The sequence below is a fragment of the Phoca vitulina genome, unplaced genomic scaffold (genome assembly GCF_004348235.1).
Source record: "Phoca vitulina isolate PV1807 unplaced genomic scaffold, GSC_HSeal_1.0 scaffold49, whole genome shotgun sequence".
Taxonomy (NCBI): Eukaryota; Metazoa; Chordata; class Mammalia; order Carnivora; family Phocidae; genus Phoca; species Phoca vitulina.
In genome coordinates, this window is record NW_022589752.1 from 8,164,083 (window position 1) to 8,182,032 (window position 17,950).

A 17,950-nucleotide genomic window follows, 5' to 3' on the forward strand; every position below is an offset into this window, starting at 1 on the left:
GAGGTTGTGGAAATGGTCTATTACAAAAAAAAAAAAAAGAAGAAGAGAAAATAGAGATCTTAAAGGTAAAATAACTTGCCCAAGATCAATAACCAAGGGGTGAAATCAGGACTCAAACACAGCATTGTCTGACGGGAGATCTATACTTTCTGACGACTAAACATTCTACCTCCTCAAACTGAGAATCCACTAGAAAGTGAAGTCTTAACTGATGGCAGACCAGTATTATTACCCATGTATCTCCTATTGTATCTTGTTATTATTATACATGTAGTAGGTACTTAAAGATAGTGAACAGGTGATAACATGTCCAGCTTCAAGGAGAAATATGGTATTTAATAGCCAACGGAAGACAGGAAATCTTTTGATGAATGACATGTATAGTATCAGAGTAAAAACATCTGTTACAGTCTTATTTTAAAATAGCATGAACCCATGAATAAATATCCATTCAAGTTTATCAGTGATGAATAGTAAAGATGAAGTATTTTACCTCTCAACTAAATGTTTAATCAAGTAAGACCACTGAAGGTGCATGTAACTTTTTTATTGAGGCACAACAAGGCATTATAACTTGCCTGAACTTGAGGCAGTCAGTTTAGTAAGCTGAACGTTAATACAGTTAAGGATTAAGTGCAAACAATATACATTCACAGCTTGACTAGCGAGGCTACATCACAATTTATAAAGTGCCAGATTAGTGCTAATTGTCATTCAGCTTGAATTTTTCACCTTGGGGAGGAAAACAAAAAAGTAAGGGCCTCCTCCTTCCTCTAGGAATGAAACCATTTTCCTAAACCAGTCAGTCACAAGGGCAAAGATTACGTCTCCTTTAACCGCACTAATTAAAACACCATCCTTCTACTATCAATTCTGCACTGACTTTCAATCTTGGTAAAGAAGGTAGCCTGAAAATGTGGAGTATTTCCAACTACTTCCATAAATCGCTCCCCTGTGCAAACGTAACCAGATCTGGTCTCCCTGGAAGAGCTGAAGAATTGCATGATTGCTAGCAGTTTCGTGGTCTGGAGCACCGTCATTGGCATAGGCAGATACCAAGACCTCTTCGTTCTTCATGAGGTTGACATACAGTGGCACATTCACTGCCAGCTTTAGCATGTGAAAAATGAACACGTAAGTGCCATTCACCGGGCAATTAAATCTACCAAGCTGAAGATCAAAGGTTTCTCCCAGGTTGTTCAGAAGAAGATCAAACACAATGGGTTGGTCTAAAGTTCCAGGGGCGAGATTAGAGGTTCTGGCTGCTGAGAAGGCAACTCGCATCTGCTGAGGCAGGGGGTAGACGTGTACTGGCAGTATGGTGGCTGCTGGACTGGTCACGGGCACATCCACTGGGGTCATGCTACGCGAGTCTCCTTGTCCAGAGTCACCACTGTTAAAGGTTTCGTTGTCTCTTTCTGGGCTGCTCACCTGAGAAGAATCACTCCACCCTGCTGTTTTATTAGCAACAGTGAGTTTCTCATAATGAAGCAGTTAGCTTTGAACACAATATTTAACATTAGTCGGCTACTGAAACACAGATAAAGATACATTTTATAGTAAATTCTAAAACAAAAGCAACAAAGTATAGCTACAGTATACTTTTCTAGATTTTTCTAGCAATAGGCTTGTGTACTATTCTAAAGCCAGAAAGGACCTAAGATGATCTTATCTACCAGCCTCATTTTTTAAAGTCTTTTTTTTTTCTTTTTTTTTTTAAAGAAAATGAGGCTCCTGAAAATGCTGGCTAGGTAGCCAAGTCTAAAACCCAGGTTTGAACATTCTTTCTACTTCTTTATCTTTCTTCCATAATTCTCACTCAGTTCTTCATTCCTCAATGACAAATCCACTCCAAGTATCTAATGTATGAGGACTCAAGAAAACGGAGATTAAATAAAAGAACCAACTTTTAGAACTGCTAGACAGTCAAAGATATTTTGTAATGGTACTAAGACCCACGATGAAGGTTCTACATTTCCAAGTTAATGAACATGAAATTTTAATGCATTAAGTACTGTACAAAACACAGCTCAGATATAAAACCAAGGCAGCATGAATAGCAACTGTTTTCTTAAAAGGAAAAGATTGTTTTCTTGTGATAAAGTTAGTTAATCTTCAGTAATTCTTGATTTTCAGTTACACTGAATCTTTTAATAGTACCGTCACATTTTTTAAAAAAGTATTATAATACCCTGCTGTTGAAATTTCAAGTCATGGTATCTTTTACAATTTTATTTATTTGACAGAGAGAGCACAAGCAGGGGAGCAGCAGAGGGAGAGGGAGAAGCAGGCTCCCCACTGAGCAGGGAGCCCGATGCAGGGCTCGATCCCAGGACCCTGAGATCATGACCTGAGCCGAAGGCAGACGCTTAACCGACTGAGCCATTCAGGTGCCCAAGTCATGGTGTCTTAAATTGTTATTTATTCCTATCTTTCAATGTAGTGACATTAGAGTATCTAGAAGTTCCCATTATTACAAGAACCATCATCCTGAATCATCACATGAAACCATCTGAAGCATGCATAGTGAGTATGTATCAAAGGTGGAAATGTACTGCAGTGTCAGGCAAACTGAAAGAAGCACACACAGACTTTTAATTAAACGGACAACTGACTGCCACAGCCGTTCCAGTAGTCTAGTATCTCCCTCGGGTCTTCAGTACTACACTTACACAAAATGAAAACTTTAAAAGATAAACGGTGAAAACAATGCACTCTGGGGAGAACTTCACAGAAGATAAAGAAAGATCTAGAGATTTATGTTTTGGGTGACCCAGTTAATAATCCTTACCTCTTGAATTTGTCCGAGGTCCACCAGATGTCCCTCCTCGCTTGTAACACTGCTGGAAATTATCCTGAAACGAACAAGTAGTATTTAACCTTGGCACCAAAACTGCAAGATTGATAACTAGTTATTTCCCAGTGTTACTGGCTGGTAAAACTGTAAGATTCAAGTCCTCATAGCCTTTTATCTGGCCTTCCCCAGCAACCACAGAGGCTCATATGTTTCCAAACACCAAGAAAAACAAAAGCAAGGGCCACAATAGCAATACTTGTTTCATCTATTAATTAACCTGACCATCTAGGTATGCTAATATTTGCAAAAATGATAAGGCGTCTAGGAAACACTATGTAAAAGATACAATACAATGCTAAGTAATAAGGGAAATTCAGAAATATGGCATGGTCTTCTACCCCTTAGATCAAGATAAAAGGAAGTAAGGCAAGAACACAGACTATTTCAATCTTGCCCTATTTATAAATCAAACTGTGAAGACAATTATGAACTACATTAGGGTTTTCTTCTGTTTTGACACAGGAGTCGATAAGAATTATATTGCATGAATGTACTATTGCCTGAAAACATAACTTAGTATCTTCAAGAAAAAATGTTCAGGAGGCAACATTTCAAACAGACTCCTGAATATGGTGAAAGTCTGCTCCAAACAATTCATGAAAAGAATATTTAATGGTGTGATTAGATTAATATATGCAATAAAAAAATTTTAAACAGGACAAGGTACACAACAATTAACTCTCCAACCCCAAACTCCTAATATTCTTCCCAGTAGCAACCACTATTTCTATCTTATGTTTCTTCAGGAAGAAATTTATGTATTTATTTTTAATGTAAAGCTCTACACCTAACATGGGCCTTGAACTCACGACTCTGAGATCAAAAGTCATGCATGCTCTACTGACTGAGCCAGCCAGGTGCCCCAGGAAGAAATTCTTTAACACTGGTGTTAAGAACAGCTCCAGTGGACGCCTGAACGGCTCAGTTGGTTAAGCGTCTGCCTTTAGCTCAGGTCATGATCCCAGGGTCCTGGGATCGAGTCCCTCATCGGGCTCCTTGCTCAGCGGGGAGCCTGCTTCTCCCTCTGCCTGCCGCTCTCCCTGCTTGTGTGCATGCGTGCTCTCTCTCTAAAAATAAATAAAATCTTTAAATAAAGAACCAATCCTTTAGTCTCATTTGAAATTTAAAAAAAAACAACAGCTCCATTACTGATGTCTGTGTTAATCAACTCATTCCCTTCACATACATGTTATTAAGAGCTAATATTTGCATGCTTGATATACATCTGGCATTGTGGTGCTAAGCATTTATATGTATTAATTCACTTAATCCTCAGGATAGCTCATAGAATAATCCTCACAACACTTCAGAGTGAGATGAGTAACTCGCAGATGAGTCATCACCTAACAGATAAGGAACCAGAGTTCAGAAAGTTTATGCAACATACCCAAGGTCACACAACAAAGGAAGTAATGAAATCAGGGATCGAACCCAAGTCATTTAGGTGATTTGCTGTGTTCTCTGAAGTGTGTTCTAAACCCCTTTTCAATACTGCCTCTGTATAGACATCTACCTGACTTCATGTAACTGTAAGCTCTTCAAATACAGGAACTTTATATATTACAAGAGGACTCAGTTTGGTACCAAATACATACTTAAAAGGCTTGTAAAACTTCAAAACTGAAAATTCTGATGTACACAGTCATGGCTACATACGACCCATGACAAGGAGATCCCAAGATCTCCCTTTGTTATCAGTCTTATCACAGTTGTAAAGAAAATCTGCCGAGTTATTCAAATAAAAAAAATTTAAACTTCCAAAAAAGGCCTTTCCTACACCTGATACCTAGAAAAGTTAAATTGAAAGCAACACAATAAAGTGAAGCTCACAGGGTCTGGAGTTAGGAACGTGCACGCTCATCTGCGTTCTACCACCTGCTTGCTGAGTGACCTTAGACACGTTACTTAACTGGTTTCTGAACCCCAGTCTTTCTTATAAGGTGGAGGAGTAAATGAGTTAATACAAACAACATGATAAAGTCCTTAAGACCTTCCAAGTTCTGTGTCACAGGCAACCCCTCTATGGGTTACTGAAAAGGCTTCCAACTCAACTCCTCCCCACAGTCCTGACAAGTAGTTCTCAAAGAGTGCCTTATATGAAATCAACTGTGACTCTGCTGTAGTTTAATCACCGGCTTAACATCAACAACTGTACTACTATGCAACTACGACAACTATTCTTACCCTTTGGGAATAAGGTGTTCCAGGATATTCTCTAGCTTGGAACTGTAGCTGGCTATAATTTCCATTGGTAATTGAAGGTGGTCCTCTATAAGTATCAAAACCTAATAAATAAACAACTTAAATAAAATTATGGGCAAAATTATACTAAACTTTAAAATAGTCTAATTCTGTACCACTTTAAAAGTTAAACTGATCCTATAATACCATCATTAGATTTATTTCTTCTTTAAGCAAACTACTGACATTGCTTCCACAATACACCACATATTTATCAAATATCACTGACTTCAAATAAGCCAACTGTAGAAATTTACTATTGCTGGAATGCAGGTGGGGTTCAGAAAGTGGAGTAGCTAAGGCCTGTCTAGAGCACTTCTGCTAATACCAAGCAGTGACAGAACACTTGGAACCACCTCTTAAGACTTAAGAGAATATCACTATCAATAGTCTCAAAGTTTATGTTTTTATCTACGGTATCCTCTGTTAGACAACTAGAAAGTGGGCATTGCCTAATTATGACATTTTGAACAGTCAAGTCAATTAACAAAGGAAAGTAAGTACTTAAATATGAAAACCAAAATTCATCCCTGGAAAAACAAGATGCTCAATATTTCCCTTCAGCAAGTCACAGGATCAATCTGCTTTTCATACAAAAAGTTCCTCTGTTATATAGACAACAGGTATATTACAAATACTGCATTTTGCAGAAATAGGGAATTCTCTACCACAATATGGAGGGCAACTAAAAAAGGAACAAGGTAAAGTAAAAATAGTTTGAGTTAAGTAAATATAAACAAAATAATTCAGTATAATTGAATTTTGTTCAGAGCATACCTTTATAACCACCAGGGGACCGATACGAATTGGTTAGTAATCTCCCACCACGAGTACATCCTCTAACAGATCCCCGGGTATTGACAAATGGTTGAGAGGGTCTGGGAAATACATTCGTCTGTGCTGGGTAAAAGGCAAGGCTACCATTGCTTACTTGAATAGTTCCATCAGGATAACTTGCTGCTTAAGGAAACAGTTTTAGAGTCCAAGAGTTAAATGGTAACAAAGATTTAATATGCTTTATACTTAAAAGTAATTGTATATCAAAACCTTTAATACAATTTCCTCCTTTAAAAAAAAAAAAACAGGTACTATATATGTATGTTTATAGAGATCCTGGTATCTATACATATATATATTTAGGTAACAGAGTATTATTCTGCCTTAAAAAGGAAGGAAATTCTGACACATGCTACATGGATGAACCTGAAGACACTATGATGAATGAAGCAGGCCAGTCACAAAAGGAAAAATACTGAATGACTGCACTTACTCTAGGTTAAGTACCTATAGAGGTCAAATTCATAGACTATAATGGAGGTGCCGGTCGCTGTCGGGAGAGGGAATGGAGAGTTCGTGTTAAGTGGGTAGAGCTTCAGTTGGGGAAGATGAGAAAGTCCTGGAGATGAATGCTGGTGACAGCTGCACAACAATCTGGCTGTACACTTAAAAATGGTTAAAATGGTAAAATTTATTTTATGTGTATTCTACCACAATTAAAGGGAAAAAAAGCTAAATATTCCAGACCAAGGAGTAAAAGACAATGAATTTTAGTTAATACTGTACTTGAGAAAGCATGTGACAAATATCCCCTATGTAAATCATCTGCCCTATGTTTTCACGTAGTACAGATGAGAACAGAATAGGGGCATGGGTGACAGGTCCAAGGATTTACTTTTAGTACCTCTTGTGATTAACCAAGTACCGAGAATGCCCGAATTCATTTGCTCAGGCTTAAGTTTTAGAAAACTCAAAAGGGGTCTGAAATACCAACACTAAAAATCTACAGGTGTTTATTAAATTAGGAAAGAATTACAAAGTTGCCTATTCTTTCATGTATTAGAATAGCATGAAAGAGCACAACAGTTCATCTCCAAGCAAACAGTGGAATAAGCATACTAAGTTATATCTTCACCTTATCAATGCTTTAAGAGGGAAGAAGAGAGAAAAGACCAAATAGCTGTCTGTCTGTGCTAGAAGATTTTAAAAGCAGCTCTACAGTGCCCTATCTACCTCCCTATTACTGTCCATGGTAATCAAAGCAATCAGGTTTAAAAATATGCAACTACTTCTAGGTTAAATCAACCACCTAAGTGCTACCTCTACAAAAGTTAAGAAGAAAAGGCACATAAGTGCTTCTCGACACTTGAACATGTGGAGAAATAATGCTTGACTAGTCAAGAAAGAACCCCTCAACTATCACGACTGAGCTGCTTTCCATTCAATTAGCTGTCATCTAAGTGTTCCAAGTGTCACATGCAGAGACCTTACCCGCCTCTTGAGAAAGGACAGCCTGCTCCACGTGGACAGCCGGCGGTTGGCACTGGGGTGGTGTTTGTGTACTTGCCGTAGTAAAACTCTGATTGTAGCTAGATGAGTAAGGGGATTCTTTTATTTCTTGTTCTTTCCGCGGAGGCAGAGGGGCATTAACATTGAATACCTTAAAAGACAAGGGTACACCTAGTCATTTGTGAAGTTTCATAGAAAATTATTAAGGGTGACATCTAACAAAACTCTGCAACTTTCAAAAACTTCTATTTGATGGGCAAAGGACTTGAACAGACATTTCTCCAAAGAAGAGAAATGGTCAATAAGTACATGAAAAGATGCTTATCATTAGGGAAATACAAGTCAAAACCACAATGATACCACGTCATACCCATTAGAATGGCTGCTACCAAAAAAAAAACAAAAAACAAAAAACAACCCCACAAAATCTAAGCAGTGGTGTAAATGGAACCTTGTGCATTGCTGGTGGAAATGTAAAATGGTGCAACCCACTGTGATCCAGCAATTCCACTTCTAACATATATGCAAAAGGAATGAAAGCAGAGACTCCAGTTTTGTACACTAAGATTAAAACATCTGTAGCTTGGTTCTAATCTATATAGCTTAGATACTTATTACACATAAGCACAAAATATTATTCATAATAGGCAAAAGGTGGAAACAACCCAAGTGTCCATCAATAGCTGAATGGATAAAATACAGTACGGGGTGTCTGGGTGGCTCAGTCGGTGATCTCAGCTCAGGTCTTGATCTCAGGGTTTGAGTTCAAGCCTCACACTGGGCTCCACGCACAGCATGGAGCCTACTTAAAAAAAGCAGTATATCCATACAATGGAATATTACTTAGCCATGAAAAAAAGGATGAAATTCTGATCGATGGTACAAACACGGACAACCTTGAGAACATTATGCTAAGTGAAACAAGTCAGACACAAAAAGACAAATATTGTGATTCCATTTATATGAGTACATAGAATAGGTAAAAGTCGTAAGAGGCAAAAAGGTCACCAGGAGCTGGAGAGAGGGAGGAATAAAGAGTTACTGCTTAATGAGTAGTTTCTGTTTTGGATGATGAAATACGTTTTGGAAATAGTGGAAGTGGCTGTATAACCCTGTGTATGTACTGAATGCCACTGTATTATACACTTAAAAATGGCTAAAACGGTGAATTTTATGTTATGAATATTTACCATGGCAAAGAAAACACTATTTGGTTTCTAACAGACATAAACTCAAGTACAAAAATTAATCTTCCTGCTACTATGATATCCTATAATGCACATTGAGAAAGAAAGCTACATAGGGCAAGAGGGTACTTTTTCAAAAATTAAAGATGAATGAAAAAATCTGCTACCTACTAAATTTCTACCATATGGCAGGCAATGACCTGTCCAGACTCTGGCCATTGTCTATAAAATAGCACTTCCATTACTCTCTAGTCCCCTTACCCTGCTCCATTTTTTCCCTTAACACATAGCACTTGATAGTATTATATATAGAAATATTTTTCTCTCTAGCCCTCTATTTTGAAATTTAAGCTTCTTGAGCACAAAGACTTGTCTCTTTTTCATTGCTAAAACCCAACCCAAGTGATTAAGAACCGTGTCTGATTTCATCACTACCTGTTTGTTGAATGAACAAATAAAGGAACAAATGAGAACCAATTCATACTGGATAGGATTCAAACAGGTAGAGAAGATAGACTGGCATGAGCAAAAAAGATACTGTGACAAGAACATACAAGGCAAGTATGTGAGACTTGCCTGGAAAGTTATTGCAGACTACAAAAGTTATTAGGTGTCAAGCAAAGGACTTTCAATTTCATTCTGTAATGAATCACTGTTTGCTTTTAATTAGGAATGAGAAAAAGTCAGTTAAAACCAATGTGGCAATACTGTGCAGGGTGGACTGACAGGGTTAAGAGGGAAAACAAAAACGAAGCAGTTCCAAGTGGCCAAGCAGGAAGTGATAAGATTAGTGAATTCAGGTGTCTGAATTTACCAACCTATCTCTCTGCATTGTACCTGCTTTCCATGGCCACTCCACTGGCCCCACCTCTCCATCACTCAAAAGTACCTAGAGTGGGGCATTAAAGCATCATCAGATACCTATTCACTAAGATTTGGTTTTTTTCCTAAAGAGTTGTTTTATAGTATCCTGTTTTACAGAATAAACATATAAACCTAGTTGTAGTATTACCTTAAAAGAAGTTTTAAACTTAAACATTTGTAGAGGAATTTGTTAATTCAGAATACCAAATTGCAACAATTCTCCAAAAACCAGCAGAAGATCAAGATGAAATCAAAGGTAAGTTTCAGGAATGACAGAACACCCAAGTATGTGTCCTATATTTCAAGTTTGATGCTATGGAACATCACTAGTGTGGTATTAGTAATGGTTAGTATTATTAAGCTGTTCATAGAAAATTATGTTTCTCAGGGTGCCTGGGTGGTGCAGTCAGTTAAAGTGTCCCAACTCTTGGTTTCCACTCAGGTCTGATCTCAGGGTCATAAGATCAAGCCCTGGGTCAGACTCCGTGCTCAGTCAGCTTGGGTCCCTCTCTCCCTCTCCCCTCCACTCGCTTCTCCCTCTCCCCTCCACTTGCTCTCTCTCTCAAACAAATCTTAAAAAAAAAAGGAAAGAAAGAAAATTATGTTTCTCAGCCACACATTTCATTTAATTAATATGGATCCTCTGCTTTGCCTGCTACTAATTTTCTGAGAGGGGAAAATGTTCTGATAAAATACCCATTCAAAATTCGCAAGGCTTTGGATTTAATAGTCTTCGACTACAAATAATATTTGCATTGGACAAAAGTAAATTATCAACCCAAATAAGAGTAATACAAAGGCAAAGTTCTTCACATACTAAGTACCCAATAATGGATGTAAGAGAAACAATGGTTTTTTTTAACAGGAATAATGAACTGCAATCATTCATGTTTCATACTCACTGTCTGCATGGCTTGAAAGGGCGCTGTGTTAATGGTTACTGAACTACTACTTGCTGGAGGTGACTGGAAGCCCTGTTCAGAGCCCTTTGACATGGGAGGATTTGGAGAAGCTAGTGAAGACGGTTGCTTGCTTGGGGGCACTGCTGCCTGGGGAGGAGAAATGCAGCATCAGCCAATCACCTGCCACATAACAAGCAGTTAACTTACACTAAACCCCAGACTGGCATAAGTCAGCAAGTTCTATAGGATGACATTTGGACACAGGAATGCAAAAGAATAGCTTTTGCTTACAATTTCAAATCACAACTGCTGAGGATGCACACTAGCATTTGCTTTGCACAGCTTGCTGACTAGGTGAAAGAGTCTTACTATTAATCAGTCTAACAAATGAGGTGCTCAACTTTTTATGAGTACCTAGTTCTTTTCAAACCATGAAATGGTATTTTCCAGCTAAGAATCTAATATTTCAAATCTATACAGAAGAATTAAGAAAAATCTTAGGTTAGTTGCTTAGTCAGTGTTAATTTTTATTGATTTTAAAGTCTTATTCCTGGATCTCTACGTCAGCTGCCTAAAAAAGAAAACCAAACCTGATCTAATTTAAATAATCCTTACCTACGGTTATAAGCGAGACCTTGATATAACAGATTACAAATCCAAAGGCTTAAAAATACCAAAAAACCAATCCCAATCAGATTATGAAGCAGAGCTATGACTCACTTGGTCACACTTTCCTCTTCTTAAAATGAGGAACCAAGTAATTTTAATTCAGACGAAGTCTGCACCATAAAACTTAATGTGCATCTATATTTTCTTATATCCTATAATGAATACATTCTCTTGTATAATACTTAACCAAAAATAATAAAACATAAGAGTTGTTAAATTAATCCAAAAAAAATCCTGGTATTTTGCTGTATCTACTTCAAGGATTTGCTCAAACTTAGCAAAACCTATCACTTTGGAATTGAATGCACAAACTTAATATAGTTGACCCTTGAAAAACACAGGGGTTAGGAGTGCTGACCGCCCCAACAGTCAAAAATCTGCATATAACTTTTTGACTCCCCCAAAACTTAACTATTAATAGCCTATAGTGACAGAAAGGAAGCTTTACCAATAACAAATAGTCTATTAATACATATTTTGTAGGTATATGTATTATATACTGTGTTCTTACAATAAGGTAACCTAGAGAAAAATGTTAAGAAATCCCAAGGCCCGGGGCGCCTGGGTGGCTCAGTCGGTTAAGCAACTGCCTTCGGCTCAGGTCATGATCTCAGGGTCCTGGGATCGAGCCCCGCATTGGGCTCCCTGCTTGGAGGGAAGCCTGCTTCTCCCTTTCCCACTCCCCCTGCTTGTGTTCCCTCTCTCGCTTTCTGTCAAATAAATAAATAAAATCTTAAAAAAAAGAAAAAAAGAAAAAAAAAGAAATCCTAAGGCCCAAGTGTCCATCAATTGATGAATCGGTAAAGAAAATGTGGTATGTAGGTATGTGCGCGCACACACACAATGAAACGTTATTCAGCCATAAAAAAAAGAATGAAATCTAACAACATGGATATAGCTAGAGAGTACAATGCTAAGCGAAATAAGTCAGTCAGAGAAAGACAAATACCATGTGATTTCATTCATATGAGGAATTTAAGAAACAAAAGAAACGAGCAAGAGGGCAAAAAAAGACCAAGAAACAAACCAAGAAACAGACTCTTAAGCATAGAGAACAAACTGATGGTTACCAGAAGGGAGGTGAGTGGAGAGATGGGTTAAGTGGGTGATGGGTATTAAGCAGGGCACTTATTGTGATGAGTACCGGGTGATTTATGGAAGTGTTGAATCACTAAATTATATACCTAAAACTAATATAATATTCCAGTTAGTATGTTAACTGGAATTAAAATAAAAACTTAATTAAAAAAAATAAGGAATACATTTACAGTACTATACTGTATTAATTTAAAAAAAAAAAAAAATCCATGTATAAGTGGACCTGCAGTTCAAAACCCATGTTGTTCAAGGGTCAACGATACTGTCAAAATGCTCTCACAAAGAGAATGTAACTCTTTCCAACCAAGGCAGTGCTAACACTAACACTATAAACTTACTGAGTCTGCAGTTACAGAAGTAGATTTTTCCACTAAGGATTCCTTCAATATAAACATAATGAGAAACTTGAACTAATCCTACCTAGAACTTTTCACCTTTTTTGACATCAGCAATTCACACATTTATTGTAGCTGATAAGGCAATACACTATTAAGTCTATTTATATGGCAAAGTCACAGCAAAGTTACCTGTGTAAGCTCCAGGACCACAACATCTACAGAAAGCAATACATGAGTAAAGTATAAATGTTAAAAATCATTCAACTGATTGTGGTTGCAATGCATAAATGCATAAGATAAACTGGTTCCGCTATTTAAGACAGAAAAGAAATTAATTGGTCTCTTATTACCTCAGGAGTCTCTGAGGTCATAAACTCTGTTTCAGATCCCGAAGAAGCCTGATCGGTAGTAACCAAGCAAGCATTTGAGCTACAAGTAACTGAAGAAGCAGCAGCCTAGACACAGGAAAATATAAAACATTGTAAAAGACGTATTTTCTTCACTTTTTATTTCTTGGGCCCTGGGCTTCCTAACATGCTACTCTTACCACGCACTCACTAGTGCCAAATAACTATGCCAACCACTTTATACACATTAATCCTAACAATAACCCTGTGAGGCAGATACAACTATCCCCATTTTATTGACAAAAAGGCAGAGGCAAAGAAAGGTTAGGTAATTTACCCAAGATCACATGAAAATCAAGTTTTAGAGCTGAGAGTCAAACCCAAGCAGTCAGCTAAATTGCCTTTCCAGGGCTGGTCACCAAAGCTACATATCTAATCCCGTCCTCACTTGTCAAGATTCTTGGCCCTGGAAAACTGGGGCCAAGATTTTGCATCTGGCACTCAATAGCAGTTCACCAGAAGCAGCTCAGGGTACATTTAACACTCCAGGCACACTTCTGCCAGGGATCCTAATAACTATGCTTTGACTCAATGCTCCTAATGTCTTCAAGAGGTAGGTAGAAATACAAATAGAAAGGATACACAAATCACAGTAGCATCAAAATTCTAAAAAATTAAAGCTAGTAATATTTATAAAACAAAAATTGGGAACACAGCAGGAACTAAGGTTGTGACAACTGTCGCCAATAAAAAACTAAAGTGGCCAGAGAAGAATTTTATGGCACAATATTAGAACATAAAGAGATCTATAAAAATCTAGCAATTGCATGTGTCAGTGAATCTACTCCTTTTATCTAAATGCTTTTATGTGGGGCGCCTGGGTGGCTCAGTCATTAAGCATCTGCCTTTGGCTCAGGTCATGATCCCAGGGTCCTGGGATGGAGCCCGGTGTCATGCCCCCTGCTCAGCGGGGCGGGAAGCCTGCTTCTCCCTCTGCCTGCCGCTCCCCCTGCTTGTGCTTGCTCTGTCTCTCTCTGACAAATAAATAAATAAAATCTTTTAAAATAAATAAATAAATGCTTTGATGTGATTCTCAGAAGCCCAAGTAACATAATGGGTAAACTGGAAACTAATGAATGGCAACCAAATATCCAGAGCAGTTATGTTTCAGTGACCTTCTAGGTGGTCATCAGAATAGGCCACTTCCTGGGAAGGAAAACGGAGACCAAGTTTTAAAAAGGTCTTAAAAATTTTTTTGAGGGCGCCTGGGTGGCTCAGTTGGTTAAGCAACTGCCTTCGGCTCAGGCCATGATTCTGGAGTCCCGGGATCGAGTCCCACATCGGGCTCCCTGCTCAGCAGGGGGTCTGCTTCTCCCTCTGACCCTTCCCCTCTCATGCTGTCTCCCATTCTCTCTCTCAGATAAATAAATAAAATCTTTAAAAAAAAAAAAAAAAAAATTTTTTTGAAATCCTTTGGAACATTTTATATATACCTAAATAAATAGGTATAATTTAGATCTGACCAAAATATTAGAACTATTACGACGATGTAGCGTTTCTAAAACATCTTTCTTCTGGCCCTCTCATTAAAGTACGAGACAACTGCCCAAAACAATTGAGACTGGCTGTTGTGGGGACGTAATTCTCTCTTGCCAGAAAGACTTACACAAGCTATGTTAAGGCAACTCAGGGCACTTGATACTTAAGCTTTTGAATTTTAGTTAGAAGATTCACTGAACGACTTGAGACACATTCTTCACATCAGTATTTTTCAGAAGTTATGGCAGTTCTTGCTTCCAAATTATTGTTAGGCAGACCAGCTGAAAGTAGTTTTAAGTTTTAGTGAGTAAACATGATGTTGGAGACCAGTGGTTCCCAAAAAATGGATGTGCAGATTCATCCAGGAAGCTTATGACTAATATAGATGACTAGATAACACCCCTAGAAATTCTGATCCGGTCGGTTTTAGGTGATATCTAGGAAGATATATCTTTATTAAAGTGATCAAGTGCTTCTGATGCAGCCATCCACAGACCTGTCCCTGAGAACTAAACTAGACCAGTGGCTTTTCAAAAAAATTTAACTTGTCAAATGCAAGCCTCATTTAGAACCTAACAGCTAAAACAGATAAAATGGAGCCCTTAAAGCAGTGAGTGCAGTGAGGAACTCAGCTCAACAAATACATTTTGAAAACTGAGCCACACCTTATCAAACTAAATATAAACCACTATAAACAAATGGTATTTACTCAAGTTTTTGGACAGGAAGACAACAACTGTTGAGCCATCTGGTCAAAATATTTAACCTGTCAGAGCTGTGACTGTAAAGAAAATTGACATAAGGTTTTCAGACGGATCATGGCAGGTTTGTTTTTGTTTTTTGCTTTTTTAAGGTAATGAGCAGAAAACGAGCAAACCTCGAACTTACTAGTGAAGGAAATGCAATGTGGCATCAGGCATCTCAATGATCTGGTCCCTTTATACCTCTACATGTGTTCTGTGAAAATCCGTTCCTCAGGTTAACTCTTTATGTGTGGAGGGACGTGGGAGATTAGCTAACCATGGGTTAAGCAAAATTAGTATCTTTCTTTAGACTCTTTACGACGCTGCTACACCAAGTGATTCAGGGAGCTCAGTGGCAAAGTAAGATTCCCAGACAAGGTACCTCTGAATTCTTCAGACTTGCTTTTTCCTTGCTAGCGTGAGCTAGCCTTCTCTTTTCTAACAGATGTCTTCCCCATGGTCGTTAGATAACCTTTTGAGGACTAGTTATAGTTTATCTAAAAAACTAGATACCCCTAGAACATTTTCAGTAATTTAGTTAGGTATATTAGAAATCAGCAAGTCTGATCATTCTTACCAAAGCAAGAGTTTCTTCCTGAATAGCCAAGAAAGATTACTTTAGAGAAGTTACCTGTAATGGCTCTTGAAGAAAATCACTTTGATTGGATAGATTTTGTTCTGTAGATGCTGCAGAGAGTGAAATCAACAGTAAACTACTGAGGGTAGAGAAAAGTTTATGCATATCAACGGAGTGGAAACTAAAGTTATTACTTTACCAAAAAAGCAGTAGCTGGAAGAACCAGATCTGAAGTTCATCACGAATTTTCTATTAGAGCTTTAAAAAGTCAGAGAGGATCAGAGAAGAACAGAATACTAGTCCCTTCTATAAAATACATAATGATGTTTTTAAGGTTAAAGGGGCAAAAGCAGCATTGCAAGGCTCCCAAAAGCACTATTACTTTAAAAAATAACTAGTAATAGTAATCTGGAAGATAAAATCTGAGCTATCATGAATACTAATCAACTGCTTACGCTCAAGTTCCAAGTTTCAAACTAAGTCTTAGCTGGGTCATAGGTCTTTTCAGGTTTTTTCTCTTTGATCATGTATATTAATATACTTTTCAATTATACAGTTTTGGTTTAGTTTCTTCTTGTTAATGTCCATCACTTTTGTTACTCTCTGTTCTCCTTACTTCACCCAGGAATTACTACACCAATCCTCTAGTTGGTGTCTGCTACTCACTACAAACTGGACTAGGGCTTTAATTACCTCATTCCTCCCCTGAGATAAATGAGTGTAGGAAAGTTTGAACGTCAGATCAGATTCAATTCTAAGTTCCATCATTACTTACTGTGTTAAGTAATCAGTGTACCAAATTTGACTGAGGTAACTTCACTCATAATTAGGATTGAAAAGTTTCAACACTAGATTTATAGAGTCGAAAGGACTCCAGTCACTTCAAAAAGAACATAAATTGCAAAAACAGCCATTGCACATCTCCGTTCAAACATGTGGAGACTTTCTCTAAAATGCAAACAGAGAGACGCCTGGGTGGCTCAGTCAGTTAAGCCTCTGCCTTCAGCTCACGTCATGATCCCGCATCGGGCTCCTTGCTCAGTGGGGAGCCTGCTTCTCCCTCTGTTCATGCTCTCTCTCTGACAAACAAATCTTTAAAACAAAACGTCTTCTAAAAAAATAATAAATAAAATAAAATGAATGCAAAAAGATGAGTATACTAATGTCTTAATGGTAATTTACCCTTACATAACTGATGACATATAGATACATTTAGAATAAATTAGCATATAGACATAGTCTAACCCTTAAGATATCCAGAAAAAAATTATCTGTAAAAGGAAACAACTATTAAACCTACGCATATTTATTCTGAGTATTAAGGATGAGTACATACCTACTGGGCTACCTGGAGTAGTTGAAGGCGGTTGTGACGATGGAATTGCACTTGAAGGTTTGTCAAAATCCAGAATAGATTCCTAAAGACAAGATTTTAAATCATGACTAGAAACAATTATTCATTTAAAAGCTATTGCCATTAAATTATTCATGATGCCATTCATAGCTATTAAAAAATCTAGCTAGTAACTATCACAAAATGTCAATAACTTAGTCTTTATTAAGAGAAAAAATAGAGTTAAAAATAAAATCTAAACTGTAAACCTTAAAATTATGTCAAATAATTCCAAGGCTTACCTTGGCGGTGGGGAAACCCGCTTGACTTGAGGTCTTAAACATTAGCATTAATCCTATAACCTCACTTTTATTATGTCCAACCAATGAGGGTTTAATTATCTCAACCACTAAACTAGCTCATGCTATTATTAAACCTTTCATAATGAGAAACCATTCTGTATCTTGGTTCTCCCAGGAATGTTTCCAACATTTTGAATACTTAAGCTACACTTGTAGTAACCACTTTAGTTCTTTCATTTATCTTCACATAACCTAAATGGGTAAGGAATTCCCTCATTTTACAAGTAGAGGGTTCACAGGCTAAATACCTTGCCACAGATTTCACAGCTAGTAAATAGCAGAAATGGGATTTAAACACAGGTCTACTTCCAAAGTTCAGGATCTTTTTAGTACACTAAAATCTTATTTGTCTACTTCTTCCCTCAGTAATTATCATACTATTCTGAAATTCTTTAAGACTCAGTTTGACACAATTTAGCACATTAACTATTGCCGTAACACTACAATCTTCTACAACTGGAGTATCAACTCCTTGAAGGCGATAAATGTCTTAAAATTTTCTACGCACAACAGCACCTACCAGATACCAGGCACAGAGCAGGTCCTCACAGTCTGAGTGGAAACTACCAAAGATCTACAGCAGAAATTATATTTGAGCACTTATACT

At 37.6% G+C, this 17,950-nt stretch overlaps 1 protein-coding gene across 14 annotated transcripts in view; it reads right to left on the bottom strand.

The window, feature by feature from the left end:
• Nucleotides 1-532: 532 nt before the first annotated feature.
• The window catches only part of CAPRIN2 (caprin family member 2), a 47,260-nt gene continuing 29,842 nt past the window's right edge, over nucleotides 533-17,950 (bottom strand). For 3 of the 14 annotated variants that reach the window (XM_032432630.1, XM_032432631.1, XM_032432632.1), the window contains exons 11-19: nucleotides 16,985-17,066; nucleotides 15,703-15,758; nucleotides 12,793-12,897; nucleotides 10,338-10,484; nucleotides 7,367-7,535; nucleotides 5,876-6,058; nucleotides 5,042-5,142; nucleotides 2,792-2,855; nucleotides 533-1,454 (exon numbers count right to left, since the gene is read on the bottom strand). In XM_032432630.1, coding sequence (XP_032288521.1) covers nucleotides 886-1,454; nucleotides 2,792-2,855; nucleotides 5,042-5,142; nucleotides 5,876-6,058; nucleotides 7,367-7,535; nucleotides 10,338-10,484; nucleotides 12,793-12,897; nucleotides 15,703-15,758; nucleotides 16,985-17,066 — 1,476 coding nt within the window. In that variant the 3' untranslated portion in view covers nucleotides 533-885. Of the gene's footprint in view, nucleotides 1,499-2,791; nucleotides 2,856-5,041; nucleotides 5,143-5,875; nucleotides 6,059-7,366; nucleotides 7,536-10,337; nucleotides 10,485-12,792; nucleotides 12,898-15,702; nucleotides 15,759-16,984; nucleotides 17,067-17,950 lie in introns of all 14 variants that reach the window. The other 11 variants (XM_032432640.1, XM_032432643.1, XM_032432638.1 and 8 more) reach the window with 8 other exon arrangements.